Below are 23273 nucleotides of genomic sequence, written 5' to 3' on the forward strand. Positions count from 1 at the left end.
CATGGAAATACCCTTCCTTTTCTGGCCCCAGTTATTTCAGAGGAGGGAGGTGGCCTAGATGGTTCTATGATAGATATATGCAAAGGGGTATTCTTATCTACATCCTGTGTAAACAGTACAGTCTCTTGTAATTCTGGGATTTTGTCAAACCAGCATCACCATCGAGGGACTTTGGTCTGTGGCTTTGGAACCTGGATTCCTAACCCTGACCATACCTTTCACCTCTCCCCCCAGCAACCTCAGTCACTCATTTTTGGTTAAATCCCTCTGATATGTGGCCCCATGTTAAGATGGACAGGGGTGAGTGGGTCCTGTGGATCTGCAAAGTACCTAAAACCAGCCCCCTGGTCCCTGCTGTGCAATCTCTGACAGACAAGGACACATAGATGCTTAAGGGGTCAGGGACCTCAGAGAGATGCAGATCAAATAAATGCACTGACCATTGAGAGGAGAAGGAGAACATTTCTGGAAGATTCATGGAGAAGATGGCTCTGAGCCTGGAAGCATAGTTGGGGATGGTCATAGACTGTTGGGGAGCAAGAGTGTCCTGATAAAGCAAACAGTATGGGCAAGGCCAGGAGGTGGGAACATGCAGGCACCGCCCAGACAGTGATGGTCCCTTTACCAGATGTGAGGGTGAAATATTTCTGAGTGCTACTCATATCCTGATCAGGTGCTATCACTGCCACCATGTGTTTAATATATTAAATATTCTTATGGTAAATACTTATGTCATTTTTGACATCCTCTCTGTTAGCAAAGCAGGGATTACATGCAGTCTGCATTTAGTTTGAGGGTGGGCTATGGTGCCCCCCCCCAAAAAAAAAGATTAGGGTTTTTTCCCCCAAGTTTTTAAATTTTATTTATTTTGAGAGAAAGAGAGAGAGCATGAGCGGAGGAGGGGCAGAAAACAAGAGAGAGAGAGAGAGAGAGAGAGAGAGAGAGAGAGAATTCCACACAGTCTCTGTATTGTCAGCAAAACCCAGTGTGGGGCCAAACTCATGAACAGCGAAATCATGACCCGAGCCAAAACCAAGAGTCAGATGCCCAACGGACTGAGCCATCCAGGTGCCCCATGTTTTTTTTTTTTTTTTCTTTTTTTTAATGTTTATTTATTTTTGAGAGAGAGAGAGGACAGAGTAGGAGGGGCAGAAAGAGGGGACAGGGGATCCGAAGTGGGATCTTCGCTGACAGCAGCGAGCCCGATGTGGGTGGGGCTTGAACTCACAAACTGGAAGATCATGACCTGAGTCGAAGTCGGATGCTCAACCGACTGAGCCACCTAGGCACCCCAAGATTAATTTTGTTTTTGATAACTTATTCCCCAGCTTTCCTTTTTGTGTCCTTTCCTTCCTGGGTCCCTCGATCCCCATTACTGTAGTATGGTCTCCTGCCCTCTCTGACCACCACTCCATGCTTGCCCTCTTTCTTCCTTCTCCTCCCACTTAGGCCTTGGGGTAGGACCCTTGGAGCCAGGATTCTCCTCTGTTTAAATTCTCTGCCCTGGAGCAGACCTCCCAGGGGCCAGCGTTTCCAGAAGGACCTTCTGGAGACCACACCCCCATCAAATACAAGGAGACAACCTCAAGGTGACACCTTCTGGTAGGTTAGCAAGAGGCAGGAAGCCAATGAGGGAGGTTGGGAAGCAACCTGGCCGTCCCTCCCCCTGGCCCAGGGCTCTAGAGAAGGGCCTGCAGCCTTACATCTGCCACTCGATGCCTTTGCATTCAGGGCCTGGCTGCCTGTTTGTTCATGGTTGAAAAGACTTCCTGCAAAGTTCACCATGCCTCGGACCTTCAGCTTTCCCCTTCCCTCAAGTGCCCAGGGCTCTCCCGTCAAGCCTCGTGACGCATAGGGGTGAGAGGAGGGTTTAAAGCAGGGAGATACTCCTCCCATCCCTCAAATCTCCCAGATAATGGCCTCCTCTATAGTGAAGAGCCCAGCCCCCAGAACAGGCAGGCCTCAGGGATCTTGTAAGGTCCTCTTTGGCTGTCCCGCAGCAGGGCCTGGAGCCCCAACCCCTCAGCCTCTGACCGAGGGGCCTGTCTGAGGGTTAGTAAGGCCCAGCAACAGAAAAGCATGTTCTAGCTTCCTCCAGTCCTCATTTCTCAGGCTTGTCTTCAGGAACTTGGGATTTAGTTCTCCCTCAACCCATGCCAAGATCAGGGCTCTTTGGAACTTATTCTTGTGGCAGGAGGCCTCCCTTTAATGATGGTGTCAAATGAGATGGAATGTGGCCAGGTTGTTATAGGAACTCAGGAGAATCCCTGGAGTGGGAAAATAATGAGAACACGGGGCCATTCACCATTCAGCGCTGGAAAGTAGAGCATTCATTGTCCCGTGGCAGAGGCTGTGGCGTGGGAGGAAGCTGGCTTGGGGGGGTGGGGAGGGGGGAGAGGGGGGAGAGCTCGCTGCATCACTAGGAGGCTTTTGGGGTGTTGGGGGCACAGAGCAAGGGTCTGACTAAACTCTGGGTACAAAAACTAAACTTCCCACTTTCTAGCTGTGTGACCTTAGGCAAGTTGAAACAGTCAGCATGATCCCATTTTGTTGAAAAACGCTTTAAATCTAGAAGGAAAATCATCCTCACTTTTTTTTTTAAACCATCCTCATTTCTTCAGTAGTTACCTCAGTGCTATGTTTACAAGTGATTTAAAGTGATTTTTTGTGCTTATCCATTTTTTCTGACATTTTCTCTAAACAGCATGGATTAATTGGGGTCCCCTCCAATAAAAACCCTCACAAAGCTATCTCCACTTTGGAAACAGATTCTGGGAAGGGACTCTGGAATTTTGGTATTGATACCCATACATTTGAAAGGGGGAGGGGCTGTACTTTCCAGCAGTCAGGCTGCTCCTAAGAAGTTTCCCTGGCCCCTCAATGCCCTGGGTTAGACCAGTGTTGGCCACAGAAACTTCACACGTGCCTGATGGGCCGGGTGGCCTGGCTGGCTTGTCCGGGCTCCCAGTTAGTCCTGCTGGTGGCTGTTCATTTCCCATGCTATGGGACTGCCTGTCAGCTGGCTCAGCAAACACCCCACCTGCCCCACTGGGTGCTCTTCCTGATGCTACATCCTGCCTTTAGACCAAGGTGCTTCTGTGGAGGTCCCTCTGCATTCCTCTGCTCAGCCAGCCTTATTCTTTTATCAACAGGAGAACAGAGGCACCTGGGTGACTCAGGGCCTGAGCCACAGACTCTTCATTTCAGCTCAGGTCATGATCCCAGGGTCGTGAGATCTAGCCCTATGTCAGGCTCTGGGCTGAGCATGGAACCTGCTTAAGATTCTCTCTCCCTCTGCCCCCTCCCCTGCTCACACTCCCAAGCAAGCAAGCAAGCAAGCAAAATTATAAAAAGGAGAACAGAATAGCTTCACTGGGTTTCTTTGCCCACGCTAGACAACCCTGATGTCTGGGTGCCTCACCTGACCTTGACATAGGCTGCCTTCCATGAATGTTATCTGCTTCTTGTTAATTTTTTGAGGTATGGTATACATATGATAGAATGCACAAATCCTAAATTTATGGCTTAAAGCATTTTGACCTATGTTTATACCCATATAACCACCACTTAGATGAAGACATTGAACATTTCCATTACCTCAAAGGGGTTCCTCGTGCCTTTTCCAAGTCAACACCCTGCCCCCCGCCCCCCAAAAGTAACATGACCTCCACCAGATTGGTTAGATTAGCATTGCCTGTTTTTGAACTTTATACATACTCTTTGGCATCTGACTTCTTTTGCTTTTCATTATGTAAGTCAGCTTTCACAAATCACCCCAAAATGTAGTGGCTTCAAACAACACTCAATTCTTTTGCTCACTGATCTTCCATTTGGGCAGGGCTTGCAGGGGATGGTTCATCACTATTCCACGCAGCATCTGCTAGGGCAGATTGATGGGGCTCTGGAAAGTCCATTTCAAGATGGCTCATTTGCGTGGTGGGTGAGTTGATGCTGACTGTCATCTGATAGCTCAGCTGCAGCCTTGGGCCAGAGCCTCAGTTCCCATCCAGATGCGTCACTCCAGAAGCTGCTTGGGCTTCCTTATAGTATGATGGCTGAGTTCCAAGAGAATGACCATCTCAAGAGAACAAGGTCAAAGTGCAAGGCATTTTCATGACATAGCCTCAGAGGTCACATAGCCTCACCTCAGCCGTACTCTATTTGTGGCGGCAGTCACGAAGGCCTGCCCAGAATCAGCAAGAGGAAACATGGACTCTACCTCTCGATGGGGATGTGGGAATGTTCTAAAAGAGGGTGGGGAGTGGTAGATATTGGAGTGTTCATCTTTAGAAAATACGTTTTGCACTTTATTTCTGTGAGATTCATCCATGTTGTAACATGTATTTGTAGTTTGCTTTTTACATTGCTGAGTAATATTCCATTTACCTGTCCAGTCTACTATTGACATTTGGATTGTTTGCAGTTTGGAGCTATTTGAATAGTGCTGCTGTGAATATTCTTATATAAATATTTTGGTGGGTAAATGCTGCCTTCAATCACTGTTGCTGTCCCTTTAGCTTTTAAGATCTTACAAATGATACAATTCTATCCTCTTTTTCCCCCCTCCCTCTCTTCATCAGTTACGGTAGCCTTATGTACTTAGTATGTAAATCTCTGCTGGTGTTTTTAGAATGTTGAAAAGAAATTCTATGAGTATTATATAAATACGTTCTCTTTATAAAAACTTTCAATATTGCAATTAAGATTAAATTTCCTTCTGACACCCCTTGCCAAATCTGGATCCTTTCCTCTTACCCCACGGTAACCCCTGTCACTAGTTTGCTAAGTCTCCTTCTAGAGCTTTTTTGATGCATCTACACACATAAGTATTCTCATAGAAAAATATTGTTTTCTGTGTGTGTGTGGGCTTTGTTTGTTTGGTATAATGAATGGCATCATACGGCTCTGCAATTCACTTTCTCACTCAAAAAAATATGTTGGAGATGGAATCACATGCAGATCTACTTTGCTTTTTTAAACTGCCAAATATTGTTCCATAGTATTATTATACCCCTGTCATTTAGCCACATCCCTTTGGAAGGACATTTAAAGTGTATCCTTCTTTATTGTTTGCAAGTGAAAGAGTTGCAGGAGCCTTGGATCTATGCCCCTCAATGTCTGTTTTCTTTCCCCTGCAGAGACGTCTCAGAGAGGCTGTGCAGCTGCTGGAGGACTACAAGCATGGGACCCTGCGCCCAGGGGTCACCAACGAGCAGGTAACTCTACTGGAGGTGGGAGGAGAAGGAAGGGGGCAAAGTCACAATCCTTTCTCTGCATCCGGAACCAACTCTCTTCCCTTCATTATCCACTTCCACTGTTACATAGCCATGTGGACTTCTGGTTTTTTGGAGGAGACACTCAGCTCTCTCTCATACCCTGGGTCTGGGGGGAAGCACAGAGGTGATAAGACAAGAGACGCCCAAAGGCAGTAGTTTCCTCGAGCTGATGTGTACATCTCTTCCCAATTCCACGTTCAGTGACATCACAGAAGTAACTTGAAATCAGCCATGTGGGAGCATTTACCCCATGGAAATTGGCAAATGCTACAAATCAGGACTTTCTTCCCCAAAGAACTAATTTTTAAATATTTACTAGCATACCACTACCCAAAAGTTCAGGTTGAGGATGGGAAAGATGGGGCAGGATAAAGGGGATTAGGCTAGGATGCTATAATTTCGTTTTTTATATATCATGTAGGAATTTGAACTAGAGCTAAGTAAAATGTTATTGGTTGTGTTTGGTTTGAGGAAAGGTAGAGGGATGCAGTGCAGGGCTGCTTTAATGATTATAGAGACTGATGGTTAACATTGCCAAAGTTTTTCTTTTTGTTTATAAACTTTATTTCAAAAACTTAAAAAAATTAATTTCACGCTTCTTTTCCCCCAAAGTAACATGTGTGCATAGTTCAAAAAGTTAAATAGTACTAAAATACCGGGAGGAAAAGTACTATGTTGTCCCATCCCTCTTCTGTTCCCATTCTTTTTCTCCAGAAGCAAATACTTTTAACTATTTCTTCACATAGAAATTTGTATGTCAAACCAGTATGCTTATCTATAGTCTTATTTTTCAACTAGTTCTTTGTATTATCTATTTATAGTAGATGAGGATTCAGCTCTCTTGTTATTTACTTTCATAAAAAACACACTTCTCTCCGCCATCCTCATTACTCTCCCAAAATAGTTATTATGGCTTTGGGGGTTGATGGATATTCAGTATTTACACTATTACAATTATACAAATACCATTTACTGTTTTTTGTTTTCTCTCTTTTGAACTTTGTATTTTACCTGGAGTTAATAATTGCCTTAGTTTTTCACATTGGCATAGTTTTCTTTATACCATCTCTACCTCTTACTACATTCTTTAGCAGCCTTTGATGTTTTCAGTGCCTCCTTTCAATCTGAAGACTCCTGTCCTTCGGTTCCATTTTTTTCCCCTGAAGTTTTCCTTTCTGGTGTCCACCTCTTCCAGCTCCAGGCCTTTCTATTGGTGTATACTTTAGTTTTGGTGGAACACCTCTTTCAGTAGCTTCCTAATATAAGAGTAAATGGGAAGAAAATTTTGAGTCCTTTTATGTCTGAAAATTGTAATTCTTCACTCAGCCTTAATTGACAATTTTGCTGAGGAGAAAATTATAGGTTGACAGACATTTTGAAGACATTACTCTATTGTCTTCTCACTTTCAGGACAGCTGTTGGAAATCTGATACATTCATCTCTGATTCTTTTCAAGTAACCTGTTTTCCCTTTTTGGAAATGTTTAGGATCTTCTCTTTTAAAATTTGTTATTTTGGGTTTCTAGTGACCCTTTTCAATCTGGAGACTCCTGTCTCTCAGTTCTGGCTAATTTTCTTATGCTGTTTCCTTGATAATTTCTTCTTATTTTGGAACTCCTGTTAGCCAAATACTCTACATCTTAAATTGACACTTAAATTTTCTTATATTTTTTTCTCTTCCATTTCATCACTTTGTCCTGTGTGGCTTTGCAAGAAATTTCCTTGAGTTTATTTTCAACATATCTATTGAAATTTTAACTTCAGCTAGTATAATTTTAATTTCCAAGAGCTCTTTGACTGTTTCTTTTTAAAAATCTTCTTTTTTTTAATGTTTTTATTTATTTTGAGAGAGAGTACACATGCACACAAGCAGGGGAGGTAAGGAGAGAGAGAGAGACAGAGAGAGACAGAGAGAGACAGAGAGAGAGAGAGAGAGAGAGAGAGAGAGAGAGAGAGAGAATCCCAAGCAGGCTTCACATTATCAGTGCAGAGCCCAATGCAGGGTTTGATTTCAAGAACCGTGAGATCATGACCTGAACCAAAATAAAGAGTTGGAGGCTTAACCAACTGAACCACCTCAGTACCCCTTAAATTCTTCTTAATAGAATTCTTTTCCTGTGTTGTGAGTACAGTAGCCATCTCACGTCTCTGCATTCTGGAAGACAAGTGGAGGAAGGAGGCTGGAGTCCCAATACTCACTTTGCAGACTTTTATTAATTTCCCTGCTTTGAGTCTCACTTACTCCCACCCTCTACTGTGCTGGTGTTCTCAAGTCTGGGATCACTTGGATTTAGTTTCTCCAGAAGGCTGATAAACCTATAGCATCTGGGAAACATAGGTGAGGGTGGTAAGAGTCACCTTGCTGTATGGTGAAGGCCTTGGGATCTTATTGCTTTGAGGACAGACTTTAGACCAACTCCCTGTGTTTAGTCTTATGATTAGCCCTTTTTTCCTGTGGTACCTGGTACCTTCAAGACCTGAACTTTGCTGGTGTTTTGAGAGCAATGGACTGGCTCCCTAAGCATGCCTTCCTCAGGCATTTGGGGGTTGGTTTTTTCTTGTCTACTGGATAAGTTACTAAACCTCTAGTTATTTCCCATCCAAAAACATGTTGCTGTCCCTTCTCTGCTGTTGTCTCTCCTTCCATTCTTTTGGTGACCCTATGAGGCACTGCCCTTGCCTTCTAACACCTTTAGGTGTAAAGCCCGTGCTGAGGCTCTGGGCTGACCTCAGGACACACTAGTACCTGGCTGGATGTTCCTGGGGTGGGTGGCTCAGCCATCAGCTCTCCCCAACCTAATTCATGTAATATGTATTTATGGAGCACCTGCAGGCCAGTTTTGATGCTGGGGCCTAGGGGAGAGAGCAAGGAAGAAAGTAGATGAAGATTCTTGCTTCATGGACCCCCCGAATCTAGGCAATGATTATGAAAAACCACCATACTGTGGGACAGCAGAAGAAGGAGTAACTTGCCCAGACTGTCTGGAAGAGATTCCCACCAGAGATTTGAGGGATGAGAGGGGAATGGCCAAGAGGAGTACTAGGTAAGAGCCATCTGGGTGAGGAAACACATCATGAGTGAAGATAGCAAGCCCCCCACAGCAGAAGTCTGGGAGAATGTGCTTGACTGAGGCCCGCCCACTTGGAAGGAGGGCAAATATGTGAGCTGATGCAGCACCTTGGCCAGATGTCCTTGTGCAGGGCCCCAGGGAGTGGTGGGAGATGGGGCAATGCCTGGCTAGACAGGGTCTATCTTCAGGCATCCGTGCTGCTATCAGCAGGAAGCACAGGCTGTGATCAGATCATCCCTGAGCACAGTGCTTCCCTCTGGCATGGGCACTGAGGAGCCTGGGTGGCCTCACCTGACATCTCCTCTCTAGGCCAAAGTAATCCTCAGACCCTTGCAATTCCTCTTGGACCTGTCAGGGGTGAGTTCAGCCCCCCAACTCTTCACCCTGCATCTGCTCCCAACCCAAGTTCCCTCTGGCTGAGGTTGGCCTCTTGGGACTCCCTCCAGCATCCAGAGGTTGGGGAGTGAGGCCACATTTCTCCTCTTTACTCCCTTCAGTAGCGTAAAGTTGCCTGCCCTATTTGCTGGGCCTCTTTTGTTTTCTGCCCTGAAAGCCCCAGTGTGCCCCCAGAGAGCTGGGAGGAGGGGAGGTGGGGCGGGGGATCCTGGCACTAGCCATGCTTCCCAATTCTGGCTCACGTTAGTGATGCCTGCAGTGTCCATCTGATGGCTGGGTAGCACAGTGCTCTAGGTGTGAGCCTGCTGCTCAGCCCCATTAATAATCATATCTGCCCTCTACTTCCCTTTCCAGTCCTCCTGGCTCTCACAATACTTCCCTCCCTGGGCCTCATCTACAAAGCCATACCTCCTCTGGCCTCCATGGACAAGAACAGAGTGGGTGGATGATGACATATTAGCCCAGGATTTGGGAAAGCCTCAGCATTCTGCAGTTAAGGATGGTCCCCTATTCCTGGTCTAGGCTGGTCCTGCTCACAAGCCATATCTAGGCCCAGGGTGGCTCTGGATCTCAGTCTGGACAGCTGCCTCATCTGCCCCTAGGCTCTGTGCTTGCTCTGACGTCCTTTTGCAGGCGTGTGGATCAGAAGCCTGTGGCTGCCTCCTGATGCCTGCGGGCCTATCCTGATGTCACAGGCAGCGCAGGGTAACCTACTTACCAGCTTGTAAGCCTGGCCTCTTGTTATGACATCTCACCGGTGGGTACATACAAGTGGGTTGCTAGTTTGTTCACACCTGATGGCCTTTGTTTGGTCTTCTGTTGGTGGGTGGCTGATAATTCCTCCAGAGACTGTTGTTAAAAGGTTGCTATTCCAGTGAAAAATTAGTCTTTAGGATAAAATAAAAATAAGTATGTATAAATTACCCTTTGGGCTTGACAAGTAGAAACTTGATGTGCTAGGAGCCCTATTAAGGACGGTAGTTATCAGTTAAACAACAAAGCCATAGGGGGGCCGCGGTGGCTCAGTCAGTTAGGCATCTGACTTTGGCTCAGGTCATGATCTCATGGTTTGTGAGTTCGAGCCCTGCGATGGGCTGTGTGCTGACAGCTCAGAGCCTGGAGTCTGCTTTGGATTCTGTGTCTCCCCCTCTCTCTCTGCCCCTCCCTCACTTGCTCCTATCTCTCTCTCTTTCTCTAAAATGAATAAACATTAAAAAAATTATTTAAAAAAAAAGCCATAGATGAGAGCAAAGCTATAAGCATAGGCAGCTGGACTAGGTTTCTGGATGTTGACTCTGTTGTGGTGCTTTATACACTGGGGTGTCGCTGCAGTGGTTTGCTGTGGATGGAGATGGGTGAGGTTAAATATGAAAGATGCCCTCTTGGTAATGAGCCGCCACTCACTTTGGCTTACCAAGTGCCAGGCATTGTGCTAAGTATTAGCACTTTACACACATTTCAGTTAATGTTCACAGGAACCCTATTTGGTAGGTACTTGTATTAATCCCATTTTACAGGTAAGAAAGCCCAAAGGGTAATTTATACATACTTATTTTTATTTTATCCTAAAGACTAATTTTTCACTGGAATAGCAACCTTTTAACAACAGTCTCTGGAGGAATTATCAGCCATCCACCAACAGAAGACCAAACAAAGGCCATCAGGTGTGAACAAACTAGCAATCCACTTGTATGTACAGGTCTCAGAGAGGTTACATTACTTACCTAAGGCCACATAGCCATATGTGGTGGAACAGGGATCTGACACTGGGCCTGCTAGATCCAGTGCCCATCTTTCACCCACTTCCTGAAGGTGGATTTGGCAGGGAAGGGGATACTCTGTGGAGTGGACTGATGTGTGCAAACATGGCAGGCAGAAGAGCTTGGCATTTGTGAAGGTCTGCAGCCCAGTTATACCTGTGCGGTTCGCACACACAGTGCAGGCCCTGGGCATCTGCTGAGCATCCTGTTTGGAGCAGTTGCTCTGGGAGGTGGACCCGAGGGGGAGATGAGCGCACCCTAGTTCCTGCCCTTATGCAGCCGGCTCCCAGCACAGGTGAGGTGACCACACAGAAGCAGGCGCTAGAGGCCAGGCTGGAGGCAAGACTGTGGCTGAGGCAGGTAGGAGCTCAGCAAGGAGAGAGTCCTGAGAATGCAGGGAGTGAGGAAAGGCCTCACGGAGGGGACACAGTGGTTAGTGTAGAGTGTAGACAGAGACCCACCGTGTTCACAGACAAGAGGGAGAAGTGAAGTGGAGATTGAGAGAGAGAGAGAGAGAGAGAGAGAGAGAGAGAGATGGGGAGGGAGTGTGGAGGAGAGAAAGGAGTGGGGAGAGAAGATGAGACCAGAGAGAGGAAGCTGGAGAGGCAGTTGGGAAGTTACTTATTGCAAAAGGTTTTGCAACCCAGGTAGAGATGTGAGATGCATTGTATGGGGCAAGGGGAAGCTACTGGAAGCTCTTGAGCAAGGGAGTAGCCTGAATGTGCACTGTGGTAGCATCAGTCCGAGTGCCAGGGGGAGGGTAAGCGCCCTTAGGGAAACCAGCCTGGAAGCTACTGGAGTGGGCAGGCGTAAGGGAGCAGGCGTAAGGGCTCTGGGAGCCCCTGTGGGCTGCTCTTGCCCATCATTCCACATCCCCCAGGGCCTGGGGACCAGCTCACCTTGTTAATTGCCTACTCTGCACCCAGCGTAACCTACTGGTTGCCCAGAGGCCCCACGAAAGGGTGGATTCTGCCTGCAACCTGCCAAGGAGAAAGGGCAGCTGGTGTAAGAGATCCTGCAAGTCTCCTCCTCTGGCAGTGTGGAAATGGGGTCAGCTGTGTTTGGGCTTTGCTGAAAATAGCGGAGAAAATATGAGAGAGTTAAAAATACTTGCACCCAAAATCTTCTCTGGGTGTCAGCAGGTTTGCCAGAAGGTGGCTGAAGGGAAGGCTTGGCTGATACCTCCCCTTCCTTATCCTAGTCTTCAGGACCCCTAGCCTCTGACTCCTGTTCAGGAGCCCACCCCTCTAGGCTGGCCACGGTTTGTCCCTTACCGTTAGCACAGGACAGGCAAGTGGCCAATCCTAGCTGAAGCATTTGCAGGATGTGCTAGGTGTGGTGCTGGGCGCTGTAGGTGCATCTCTGGGCTGGGTCGCTGCGGTGGGGTCCTGGGTGGTCCCCCTATTCTACCTGGGCCCCTCTGTCACAGCATGCAGAGTAATCTGTGAGCACCTACATTATTTCACTTGTTCCTTGGTTCCAGAGTTTCTCAGCCTCAGTGCTATTGGCATCTGGGGCCACGTAATTCTTTGTTGTAGGGGCTGTTCTGTGCACCGTAGGATTTTTAGCAGTATCCCTGGCTTCTACCAACTAGATGCCAGTAGCCCCCCTCCCAAGTCATGACAACCAAACATTGCCAAATGTACCCCAGATGCAAAATCACACCCCCCCCCTCGCCCCACGGTGAGAACCACTTCTCTACAAATTGTGTTGTGTCCCTGCTTTCCACTCAGAGTAAAAGCCATAGTATTTAGCACAGCCTGCAAAGCCCCCTTCCTTCTGTGATCTTGTCTCCCAGTAGTCTCCCCTTATTCAGTCCACTCCAGTCATGCTGGCCTCCTTTGCTGTCCCTCACACGTGCTGGGCAGGCCCACTTCTGCCTCAGGGCCTTAGCTCTGGCTGTTCTGGCTGCCAGAACAATCTCCCACTAGATATCTGCATGACTTACTCCCTCCTTCAAGTATTTCCTCCCATGTCACCTGAATGTAAATGACCCCAGGGCACCTAGGTGGCTCAGTGTGTTGAGCATCCGACTCTGGATCTCAGCTCAGGTCTTGATCTCCGGATCATGAGTTCAAGCTTCACACTGGGCTCCACGCTGGGCATGGAACCCACTTAAAAAAAAAAAGAAAGAAAGAAAATGACCCTGCCCACCTTGTACTGCTGTGCCCTCCATCCCCACTGCATATAAGCTTCATGAAAGCAGAGATTTTCAGTATTTTTTTCATTGATGTGTTCTTAATGCCAGAGCTGTCTGTGGCTGGCACATAGTAGGTGCTCAGTAAATATTTGTTGAATGAATGAATTTGCTTTAATTTTCACAATAACCTTGAAAGTAAGTATTCATATCCCCATATTGCAAAAGAGGACGTGGAAGTGCAAAAAGATTAAGTAAATTGCCTCAAATCACATGGCTAGCAAGCGGGAGATCTGGAGTAAGCCAGGGTTTGATTCCAAGGTGTGTCCTCTTCAAGAAGCTGCACGTATACAGAAGAAGTTACTGCCGCTAAACTACCAGGGGGATGTTTTTCTCCTTTTATGAATCTGTAGGATTGAGGGGGGTACCTTTACCCCACATAGACTTGCATATGTACATATTACCTGGGAGTAACCATGGCAACAAAATTAATGGTAAGGAATAATGGGATTGGCCCAAGTGATAAATTAGGAAGTTTTTTTTGTTTGTTTTATGGAGGCATCCTTTGCTTTACAGAAGGATCTCCTTCGGGCTCTGTTTAATTACCTTCTGGAGGTTGTTTTAAATAGGCTCTGTCTTTGCTGCCTTTAGAGGTTTGGAGAAGCAGCTTGGAAGGAGGCAGAGGGGAAGGGGAGTGAGCCAGACTGGGGGCGGTTGCTCCCTTCATCTGGGTTTTGGGTGCTGGGGTATGCCCTGCTCCACACCCAAAAGGCAAGGCTTTTCCTTCTGAAGCCCACCCTCTGCCCCTTCCCTTGGCCTCTACACAGGGTTCTAATAGGTTCGTATGGCAGCTCGGCTGAGACACTGGCCATTTCTGAAATCAGCAAACTTCTGCATTGTTCCAGCAACCTCTTGCCCAGACTGCTTCCCCCACCCCCGCTTTGTCCTCATTGCCCAAGCTGAGAAATCAAGCAAGGTCCAAAGTCTCACGTCCACATGAGTTCCAAGGGTGCGACTGGGGCCGCACCCTTTTATGTTCCGCCAGAGGCATGGAGTGAGATGGGCTGAGCCCAGAGAAGACAAGTCATGTTAAGGATTTTATAGGTTAAAGGTTGAGGAATTCGCAGGTTAAAGTGTAGCTACTTCACAGGCTGATGACAAGATGCCAGAGGCTCCCCATTTAAAATAAACATTAAAAATTTTTTTTTCACATTTATTTTTTTTGAGAGACAGAGCAAGACAGAGTATGAACAGGGAAGGGGCAGAGAGAGAGGGGGGACACAGAATCTGAAGCAGGTTCCAGGCTCTGAGCTGTCGGCACAGAGCCCGATGCGGGGCTCAAACTCACGGACCGTGAGATCATGACCTGAGCTGAAGTCGGACACTTAACCGACTAAGCTATCCAGGTGCCCCTAAAGTAAACATTTTTAAAAAAGGATCTACTGGGTACAGAGTTTCAGTTGGGGAGGATGAAAAGGTTCTGGAGGTGGATGGTGGTGATGTCCGCATAACAATGTGAGTGTGCTTAATGCTACTGACCTGCCACTTAAAAGTGGTTAAAATGGTAAATTTTTAGGTTATGTATATTTTTCCACAATAAAAAAAGATGGAAAATAGCCTAAAAGTCCACTTATAGGGTACGGTTTACAATATATTCATCCAAGGTTTCTGTTAGGAAGAGTGGTGGTGATATGGAAAGATCTCCGAAATATATAGATGCCTAAAGGGAGAGAACAGTGAACGTCAGTGTGCTAACATTTAGAAACAGGTGCATGTGGTGGTTAAGACTGGAGACTTTGGAGCCAGACTGGTTGGGTTCAAATCCCAGTGCTGCTGTAAGACTTTGGGCAAGTCCCATAACCTGTCTGTGCCTCCGTTTGCACATCTATAAAGTGGGGAATGTACTAGTCCCTACCCCAAGGGGCTATTGAGGAGATTACATTAGTTAATATGTACAAAGCCCTCAGAAGGGTGTCAGACTCCTAGCACTTGTTCACTAAATGTGAATGAATGAGTGAGGATGAATGGAGGGACAAATCTGAGTCAGAGGTCGTGAGCTCTGCCTCTGAGACTTTGGAGGTGGTCTGAACTTTGACTTCCTCACCTGGGCTGTGAGCAGGTTTCTGAGTGTGAGAATCAAATAATTAAAGGGAAGGAAGGTGCTCAGCCCAACGGGGAAGCATGGAATTATGTGTGAGGCTTTGTTACCGCCTCTTATCTGTGGCACTGGCCTGCGTGGTGTGGTAGTGTCATTGCAGGGTGGGGAATATGTCTGTGTGCGCTGGGTCCCTGGCCTTGCCGCTGACGCCCCTGCTCCTGGGTGGGGCAGAGGAGGCAGTCCTTGCACCTGAGGGACATGGCCGTGGCCGTGGGTTACAAGCACTGGGCTGCGCAGCTGGACTTCTGCGGGAGGAGAGCAACAGGTGCTGGCGAGGGGCATCAGCCACCGGGCTGCAAGGAGGAGGTTCGGGGACCCCAGGATGATGTCAGCTGACTCTCCTCCTCTTCTCGTGCCTCAGGCACGGCAGTCACCCTGGCCACACCAGGCACCGATCTGCTCCAGAGGCTCCTGGAGAGCAGGAGAACATGAGTCGAGAGGCCGGGTAGGCCCGGGGGCCCATCTCCATCCTGCCACCAACCCGGAGGACCCTGGCTGAGTCACTTATTCTCTCTGAGACGAGTTGCTTTGTCTGAAAATAATCTACCTACCTCACAGGCATGTTGTAGGAATAAAGACAATCGAGATGAAGTTACTTTGAAAAATAATTAAGTCCCTTAAAAATAGATTGCTCATTTGAATGACTTCTCCTCTACTTTAGGCATTCATTGAGCACGTTCCAGGGGCTGAGTATTTTAGATATGGACACCTCATTGAGACCTCTGTTTAGTCAGGGTGAGCCAAGCACCGGAACAAACAACCCCAGATTTCAGGGACTTACGCACAAAGGTCTATTTCTCTCTCATGTCAGAGTCCAGTGCTGCTGGGGAACAGGGCACATGCCATTGTCCAGGGCCTGGCCTCCTCTGCCTCGTGGCTTTGCTGCCACCAGCCTCCACTGGATCCTCTGCGGGAGGTTGCGGGGCCAGGCCTGGTGGAGGCGTGGTGAATGTCACTTCCACCCATAGTTCATTAGCCAGCACCCCATCACATGAGCCCACCTGCCCGTGAGGGAAGCTGGAAACACAGGCTTCGCTGTGTGCCCAAAGGGAAATGCAAACTGCTGGGAGCATCCAGCATGGTTCTGCCCTACTCTTACAACAACCCATTTCACTGATGGAGAAACTGAGGCGCATAGGCAGAGTAATCACACAACCAGCAAGTGATTTGAACACAGTTCTAATACCTGTTCTTTGTACTGTCGTTTGATGTCTTAGACCAGTGTTTTCCACCCCAGCTCTTCATCAGAATCGTGGGGAATTTTTTCTTTTCTTTTCTTTTTATAAGAGTTATATAAAGAGATCTTGCACTTTTTTTTTTTCAAATAAAATTTTGGAGCGCCTGGGTGGCTCAGTCAGTTAGGCATCCAACTTCGGCTTGGGTCATAATCTCCTGGTTCATGGGTTTGAGCCCCACGTAGGGTTCTGTGCTAGCGGTGAGGAGCCTGCTTCAGATCCTTTGTCTCCCTCTCTCAAGCTCATGCTCTCTAAGAAATAAACATTTAGAATAGAATAGAATAGATTAGAGTAGAATTTTAATTTAGAATAGCTTTAGGTTTGCTGTGTGCCCAGCACTGTGGGAGATACTGGAGGACAGCAGCAGGCATGCCCCTGCCTCTAAGAAGCTGGACCTAGAAATGGAAGATTCTGATCCTGGGTGAGGAGTATGGGGTGTCAGGAATCTGAGCACAGGGCCTGGGGTTGCACCAGAGCTGGTGCTGGGACTGGAGGCGCACTGTATGAAGGCACTTTCTGAGCAATAGAGGATCTGCCTTTTATCACTTTTTTTTACCTCTTTGCTGTTATGCACTGACTCACCTTCTTTGGCCAACAGTGATTTTGCATTTAGTTTTTCTCTCTTCAGTCCCCTTTTCCCCTAATTATTAAAAAAAAAATCTACCATTTCTAATCTTTGAGGGTCTGGAATAGCAGACAATCAAATATGTTTGAAATGTATCTAAAATAAGGATAATTAGGCTGTCGATTAAGGCTTGAGGGACTCTGCTGTGAGTAAAATGCATAAACTTTAATATATCAATCTTATGCTTCTGTTTCTGCTACCCAGTAGCCTTCTGCAGCTTAATTTATATTCCAGATGACAATGCTGCTATATAAATGAAGCGTAACTGAAGCGTTCTCTTGTAAAACTCAAATCAACTGTTGGCCACCTCCTCCCTCTCACCCCATACCTTCTTGCTCCTTTAAAAATGCCCCGCCTTTGGTTTGCCCATAAATTTTGACTCTGTTTGCTTGATTTCTTTTTGAAAGGTTTATCTTATCACATTTTAACATCTCTCAAATGGGATGAGTCTGTTAATTGATGGAGGTCTTGGCATTATGTTATACTTTTATTTCTTAGTAGGACATGCTAGTGTATCTTAGGATCAGTGATGTCTTAGATTCAATGAAATACAGCATTTGTGTCATTTGAAGGAACTGGCAATTGTTCTGTCCCTCCAGCCTGTCTCCTGTGCTGTGCTGGAGAGACCTCACTGCCCATTTGAAAGCAACTTCTCTTTATAACCTTGTTATAATAACAGCAACAATAGGAAAATAATGCCCACAGCAGTCGGCAGCAATAAAGCCCTTCCTGTGTGTCCAGCGCTGCGTCAGTCACTTTTCCTATTCCTCTTTAACAATGTTGGAGGCAGAGCTATTATCCGCATTCTACAGATGAGGAAATGGAGGTTCAGCGGAAGAAGTGGCAAAGCCAGGCATCCAGGCAGTCTGTCCAGCCTTGAAAAATCTGTGTTATGCTGCCTCTAGTGATTCTGGGAGACAATTAAAGTAACTTCATTGAAATCGGGACTTCATACCTGGCCATACCTTAGAATCAACTAGAGAATTGCTGGAAGAATTTTTCAAGTAATTTTACAACGCAGCCAGAGCAGAGGACCCTTGGTTGAAATGATCTTCATGAGAGACCCGAGCTCTGCTGTTCTGGGCTCCCTGATGCCACAGCCCCAGGGATGCTGCCAGTCCTGGGGGCACAGGACAGCCTGAGGTTCTCAGGCCCTCCGAACTGGATCTCTTGGTTAAAATATGGGGCTTTGAGACTTTAAATTGATATGTGCTTTGAATTTTTGTCCTTTATTTTCTTTTCCTTTTTCTCTCCCTTCCTTCCTTGCAGCTCTGGAGTGCACAGAAAATCAAGCAGGTAATTCAATTTTGGATTCATTTCCTTCCCTCCTCTCTGCTCTCCTGGACCTTGCCCTGCGCTGTCCTGGGGAATCATGGCTGTGCTGCTCAGCCTTGCCCCTCCCATTTGCCACGTGCTGCCCTGCTGTCCCTTCTTCCCCAACACCCAGGGCCTGAGTTTCTGAATGCCAGAGCTCAGGCCCCTTGCCTTCCCCTGGGCCCCTGAGCTCCTTCCCTGTGGGCTCCTTTACAAAATCCTTCTTACATGCCCACTAAATACTAGGCACAGGGGACAGAGGACCCAGTCCCACTCACCTGCATTCAGCTTTGAGCATTAATCAGGAAAAGTCCTGTTTGCTGCCCGTGTTTTGTTTCTCTTGCCTTGAATGGTGAGAAAGGACTGGCCTTCCAGTCCTCTGGGGGGAGCTCTCCTTTCCCTCCCTCCTCCTCCTCCCCACAGTCACCCTGTGCTCTGTTCCCTGCTCTTGCCAGGCTATTCTACACCCAGATACCAATGAGAAGATCTTCATGCCCTTTAGAATGTCAGGTAAGCCCCTGGGACCCTCCCAAATCTGCCCGGCCTCGGGCGCTTACCACGGTCACAGCTGCAGAAGCATCCAGATGCACCAACCTGAGGAGGGGCAGAACCCGTTACACACGCGGCCGGTTTGCACCTCCGTATTCACCTTGGCTCGACCATACACGTCTCTGGCCAGGCCTTAGAATCACCTGTGGGGCTTTAAAAAAAAATGTGCCTGTCTGCCTTTTCTTCCTGAGCAGTTGGGGTGCAGTGGAGGCCTCCACAGGTGAATCTGGGGCTCCTTTTCCTGTTATACACCACCCACCTACGGCGGCAGCCTCAGGGATGATACCTGCTTCCGGCAAGCCCTATCTTCTCTCTCACCTACCTGTGCCTACTGTGCTCTTTCCTTGCAAACCACGCTCCCTTAAAGGCACTTAATCCCCAGGCTAACTCCCTGGTGTCTGATCCTGCTATTAACCTGTACTCCAGAATGCATGAACTGCATTAGCACTACTGTGCACACAGGGAGGGTGGATTCCCATTCTGTGGAGACCAGTGGTAGAGGGGCTGGGGTGGGAAAGTGGACATAAGATCCCTGCCCCCAGGAAGTCCCTGCCCCCAGGAAGTCCCTGCCCCCAGGAAGTCCCTGCCCAGTGGTCACTAGAGGGAAGCTCTGTGTGCATGAGCTTAGTAGCCCAGAAAACACTTGCACACATGGGGCCTGGCCTAACGTGTTTGTCCTACCTATAGTTCCGAGAGGCCACAGGCCCTGTCCAGAGTCACACAGCAGAGGTCAGACTCCCACCAGAGTGTTGATGCCTACTGCGTGGCATTTCTCAGTGCACTGGGGCACTCTTGCAGGGTGGGTGGGAGGGCTGTTGGCTGCTGCCTTGAGAAGTCCTCAGGTGGCTGGAGAAAGAGTCTCTACCAAGAGGTGTTCTCAGCTGAGGCAGTCAGGATCCCCACCCCCAGACAGCCTGACCTCATGTGAGTGAGAGAACAAACAACCACGTGACTTCACCGTGCTGAGGCATTGCGTGCCCACGGACCCTCCTTGCTTAGCTGTGAGGAACTCCCAGGTAGCAAAGGCCTCTGGCTGAGCATCTTGCAGCTACGGCTGTAGGTGCACCGGGCCACAGCACGCTCTCACCGGGGGCCTGGATCCTCTTGTAATTCTCCAGTCAAACCTGGGGCCCATCTCCAGAGGAATGCGGGCAGTAGAGTGACGGTTCATGTGCATGCGCAATTCTGCACAGTCAGGATGCGAACCTTTGCTTTAGATAACCCAGATAAGTGTGGTTCTCTGCTGTCCAGCCCGCCAGCTGACTGCCTGCCATAAGCTAGAGACCAGGGACACAGGGCCGCCCACTGACAGTGGGAGGTGGAGGGCAGCAGACGGGGCCTCCGATAGTCCAGGGAAGCGAGCGGTGAGGAGACAGTGCCTGGGGCCTGCTCTACTGAGGATGTTTAGGCAGGGTAGGAGAGATTTTTTTTTTTTTTTTTTTTTAATATATGAAATTTACTGTCAAATTGGTTTCCATACAACACCCAGTGCTCATCCCAAAAGGTGAGGGTAGGAGAGATTTTAAAGAGTACCCCTGGCAGTTAGAGGTGCACATCTCAAGTGTGTGGAGAGTTCCCCTTTCAGAACTGAAGTAAGGCTGTGTGCTAGAAAGGTAAGCTGAGAGAAGAAGGAGGGCATTCTGGGGCTTTTGAAGGCAGCGTGCTGTGTGTAGTGGGCATGGGCAGGGGACACGGTGCCTCCTGGAGGAAATCATGGAAGGAACACCAACTGTAGCACCAAGTGCATGGTGTTCCCAGCGGTGGGCAGCCCTGCCCTCAGCAGAGGGCTTCAGAGTTTTGGAGGGAGAAGAATCTGGCCAAAGGGGGACAGAGAGAGGGTGGCTGGGGGACATGGGGGAGCCCTCCATCCTGGGGAGGGCTGAGCCGGGAAAAGCTCTGGGGGCTAGAGGTGCCTCCTGCCTCGCTGACCTGACCTCCCTCATCAGGACCATTGACAAGACCAAGTCTAGAGGTCTCTTCTGGTGCCTCTGTTGAGGGGTGGAGTGGGATGGGGGTGGGACTGTAAGACCTGACCCTTTCCTCTCCCCTCTCAGGTTACATTCCTTTTGGGACGCCAATTGTAAGTACTGCCTTCAAAGGGTTTTCTTTTCTAAAAAAGTGTTAATGTATAACTCTATATCGTAATAGAGTTATGTGATAGAGTAATATCATAAATATTTGAGATGTTGATTTAAGATTAATTCCTGGAGGGGAATTAGCAGGTAAAGTAGCATGCGTGTCTTTTTAAATCTCTTGGTGTGTATTGTCGAACTTCTTTCCGCAAAAGTGTGCCAATGTGCACCTAAGACAGAGCCTCCAAGTACCTTTGTTCCTGCACGTTCCCATCCTGAGTATTGCCACTAGGACGTGCTCCTTACAAAAGACTTTTCCCAAAAAGCTTAGGAAGTCAGAAAATAAGCATGCCTGCTGAAACTTAAAGTTTAAAATTAACTCAGAGGGGTGCTTGGGTGGCTCAGTAGGTTAAGTATCTGACTTTGGCTCAGGTCATGATCTCACGGTTCGTGGGTTCGAGCCTCACATTGGGCTCTGTGCCGACACTCAGAACCTGGGGCCTGCTTTGGATCCTGTGTCTCGCTCTCTCTCAGCCCCTGCTCTGCTCACGCTCTGTCTCTCAAAGATAAATAAATGTTAAAAAAAATTAAAATTAACTCATAAAGGATTCAGTATTCTTTTTGTTTAGTTTTGGAATCAAGGTTAAGTTTGCTCGTTAAAAAAAAATATATATATATTTATGTGTGTGTATATATATATATATATATATATATATATATATATAAAACACATGTATAGAAGGGTGCATTCATCATAAATGTACAGTGTGGTACGTTTTCACAAAGCAAGTACATCCAAGTAACCTGCACTAGATTCAGAGCCTAGCAGCATCTCAGGAACCTCTCGTGTACCCCTCAGTCACTACCTCCACAGGGAATCACTTTTCTGACTTCCTTTACTATATTCCAATTTTGCCTATTACTGAATTTTATATAAAGGATATCACCAGGATGTACTTTTTTTGGTCTGTCTTCTTTCCCTCAAAATTATCTGTGGGACTCATCCATACTGTACGGACATCCATATTGACTCACCCATATTGGTGTATGTAGTATTTATTTGTTCTTTTTTCATTGCTTTCTGTGTCATATCGCCTTGTTAGAACTATATCAAAATTTACTTATCCATCCTCCTTATTTTCTGACTTCCTAAGCTTTTTGGGAAAACTCCCCTGTAAGTAGCATGTCCTGGTGACAATACTGGGGTTTGGAGTGAACAACAAACAGTGCTGCTTTGTACAAGTCTTTTAGAGGGTATTTTCCCTCACTTCTCCTGGATTATACCTACAGTGTTAAAGAGATAGCAATGAAATGCAGTGTGTAATCCTAGAGCTGGGATCGGGACCAGGGCAGGGGTATGTGTGAGATGGTATTGTGGTCTCTTGGAAAGTGAACATACATTACATATGATGTGAGTCAGTAACGTACTTGTTGGCGTTTCCTCCAAGAGAAATGAAGACATATGTCCTCACAAATTTCTGTACACAAATGTTTATAGTGGCTTTCTTCGTATTAGCCTAAAACTGAAAAAAGGCAAGAATGACCAACAGATAGTATATCTATCAGTGAAAACCTGACTGGGAACAGAGTCATTGCTTAGTCTGGAAGTTTCCTATATATCTCATAGGTCTCATTCCTTCTCTGTGTATTTGCAGACCCCCCCTTCTGTAAAAAAGCGTTTTCCCATCTGCCTTTCCCTTTTAATGTTTTTTAAATTATCAGTAAGTATGGTGGGTGTATTTTTTGTATTTGGTTGATAACAATTTACTTCTGTCATTATTCGTTTTCATATGCAGATTGTCCCAAATGTGACCAATAGGAAACCTTTAAAGCAGTTTCTCTGTCCATTTGACAAGTCCTCTTTATCCTCTGATACTTTAGTACTTTTTGGCACAATGTATAGATATTCCAGACTCATCTTGTGGTCTCTGCCCCAGTCCTGGAATCATGCATTTCTACAAACAGCTCTGATTCTCTTCAGAGAAGAATGGTATTTAGAAACCAAGATCTGAATGCTTAGGTGTGCTCACTGTTGCCGGAACCTCATTGTTTCTAGGCCGTCTTAGCATGCATAGCTAGGAAATACCACTTCTTAAAAATGATGAGTTTATGCCAATACCTTTAATCCCAATCCAACATCTCAGAGGTCTTCCTTCCTCCCATTTCATATTTATATCCCCCTCCTCCCTGAATGAGAAGCCAACAAACATGCGTACTCGCTTACCAAATCTTGCACACAAATGAAAGAATTTCAGAATTGCTATATCAGTACTATTCCCCAAAAGTGTATTAAGTGAAGTTCAAGATTTCTTTGAAGTTCTTTTTGTCCTTGGACTCTATCCTCCTGAGGGTGTACAGTCACAGAATTGTGGTCAAAAGTTATTTGAAGTAATGTTTTTCTTCTGTGTGGTTATTTGTTTGATATACAGTTAGGTTTATTTGTTATTGTTGGCATTCAGTTTTAGTTGCTTTTCTGTTCTTATTGATTTTTGTTAATATCTAAAATATCAACATAAGTCAAAGCTATATAAAATGGCATGATAAACGTTCCACTCCCTGGGGCATCTGGGTGGCTCAGTTGGTTGAGCATCTATTGATTTGGGCTTAGGTGATGATCACAGGGGCGTGGGATTGAGCCCTGCATTGGGCTCTGCACTGAGCACGGAGCCTGCTTGGGATCC

General features: G+C 47.0%; 1 protein-coding gene across 7 annotated transcripts in view; it reads left to right on the forward strand.

The window, feature by feature from the left end:
* Positions 1-23273, forward strand: part of SFXN5 (sideroflexin 5) — a 116982-nt gene that overhangs the window by 21576 nt on the left and 72133 nt on the right. For 4 of the 7 annotated variants that reach the window (XM_060657868.3, XM_060657855.3, XM_060657804.3 and 1 more), the window contains 4 exons: positions 5139-5216; positions 17927-17953; positions 18427-18481; positions 20575-20600. In XM_060657868.3, coding sequence (XP_060513851.1) covers positions 5139-5216; positions 17927-17953; positions 18427-18481; positions 20575-20600 — 186 coding nt within the window. The remainder of the gene's footprint in view (positions 1-5138; positions 5217-17926; positions 17954-18426; positions 18482-20574; positions 20601-23273) is intronic. The other 3 variants (XM_060657850.3, XM_060657824.3, XM_081795251.1) reach the window with 2 other exon arrangements.

This window comes from Panthera onca, chromosome A3 (assembly GCF_046562875.1).
Source record: "Panthera onca isolate mPanOnc1 chromosome A3, mPanOnc1 haplotype 2, whole genome shotgun sequence".
In the NCBI taxonomy this organism is placed as follows: Eukaryota; Metazoa; Chordata; class Mammalia; order Carnivora; family Felidae; genus Panthera; species Panthera onca.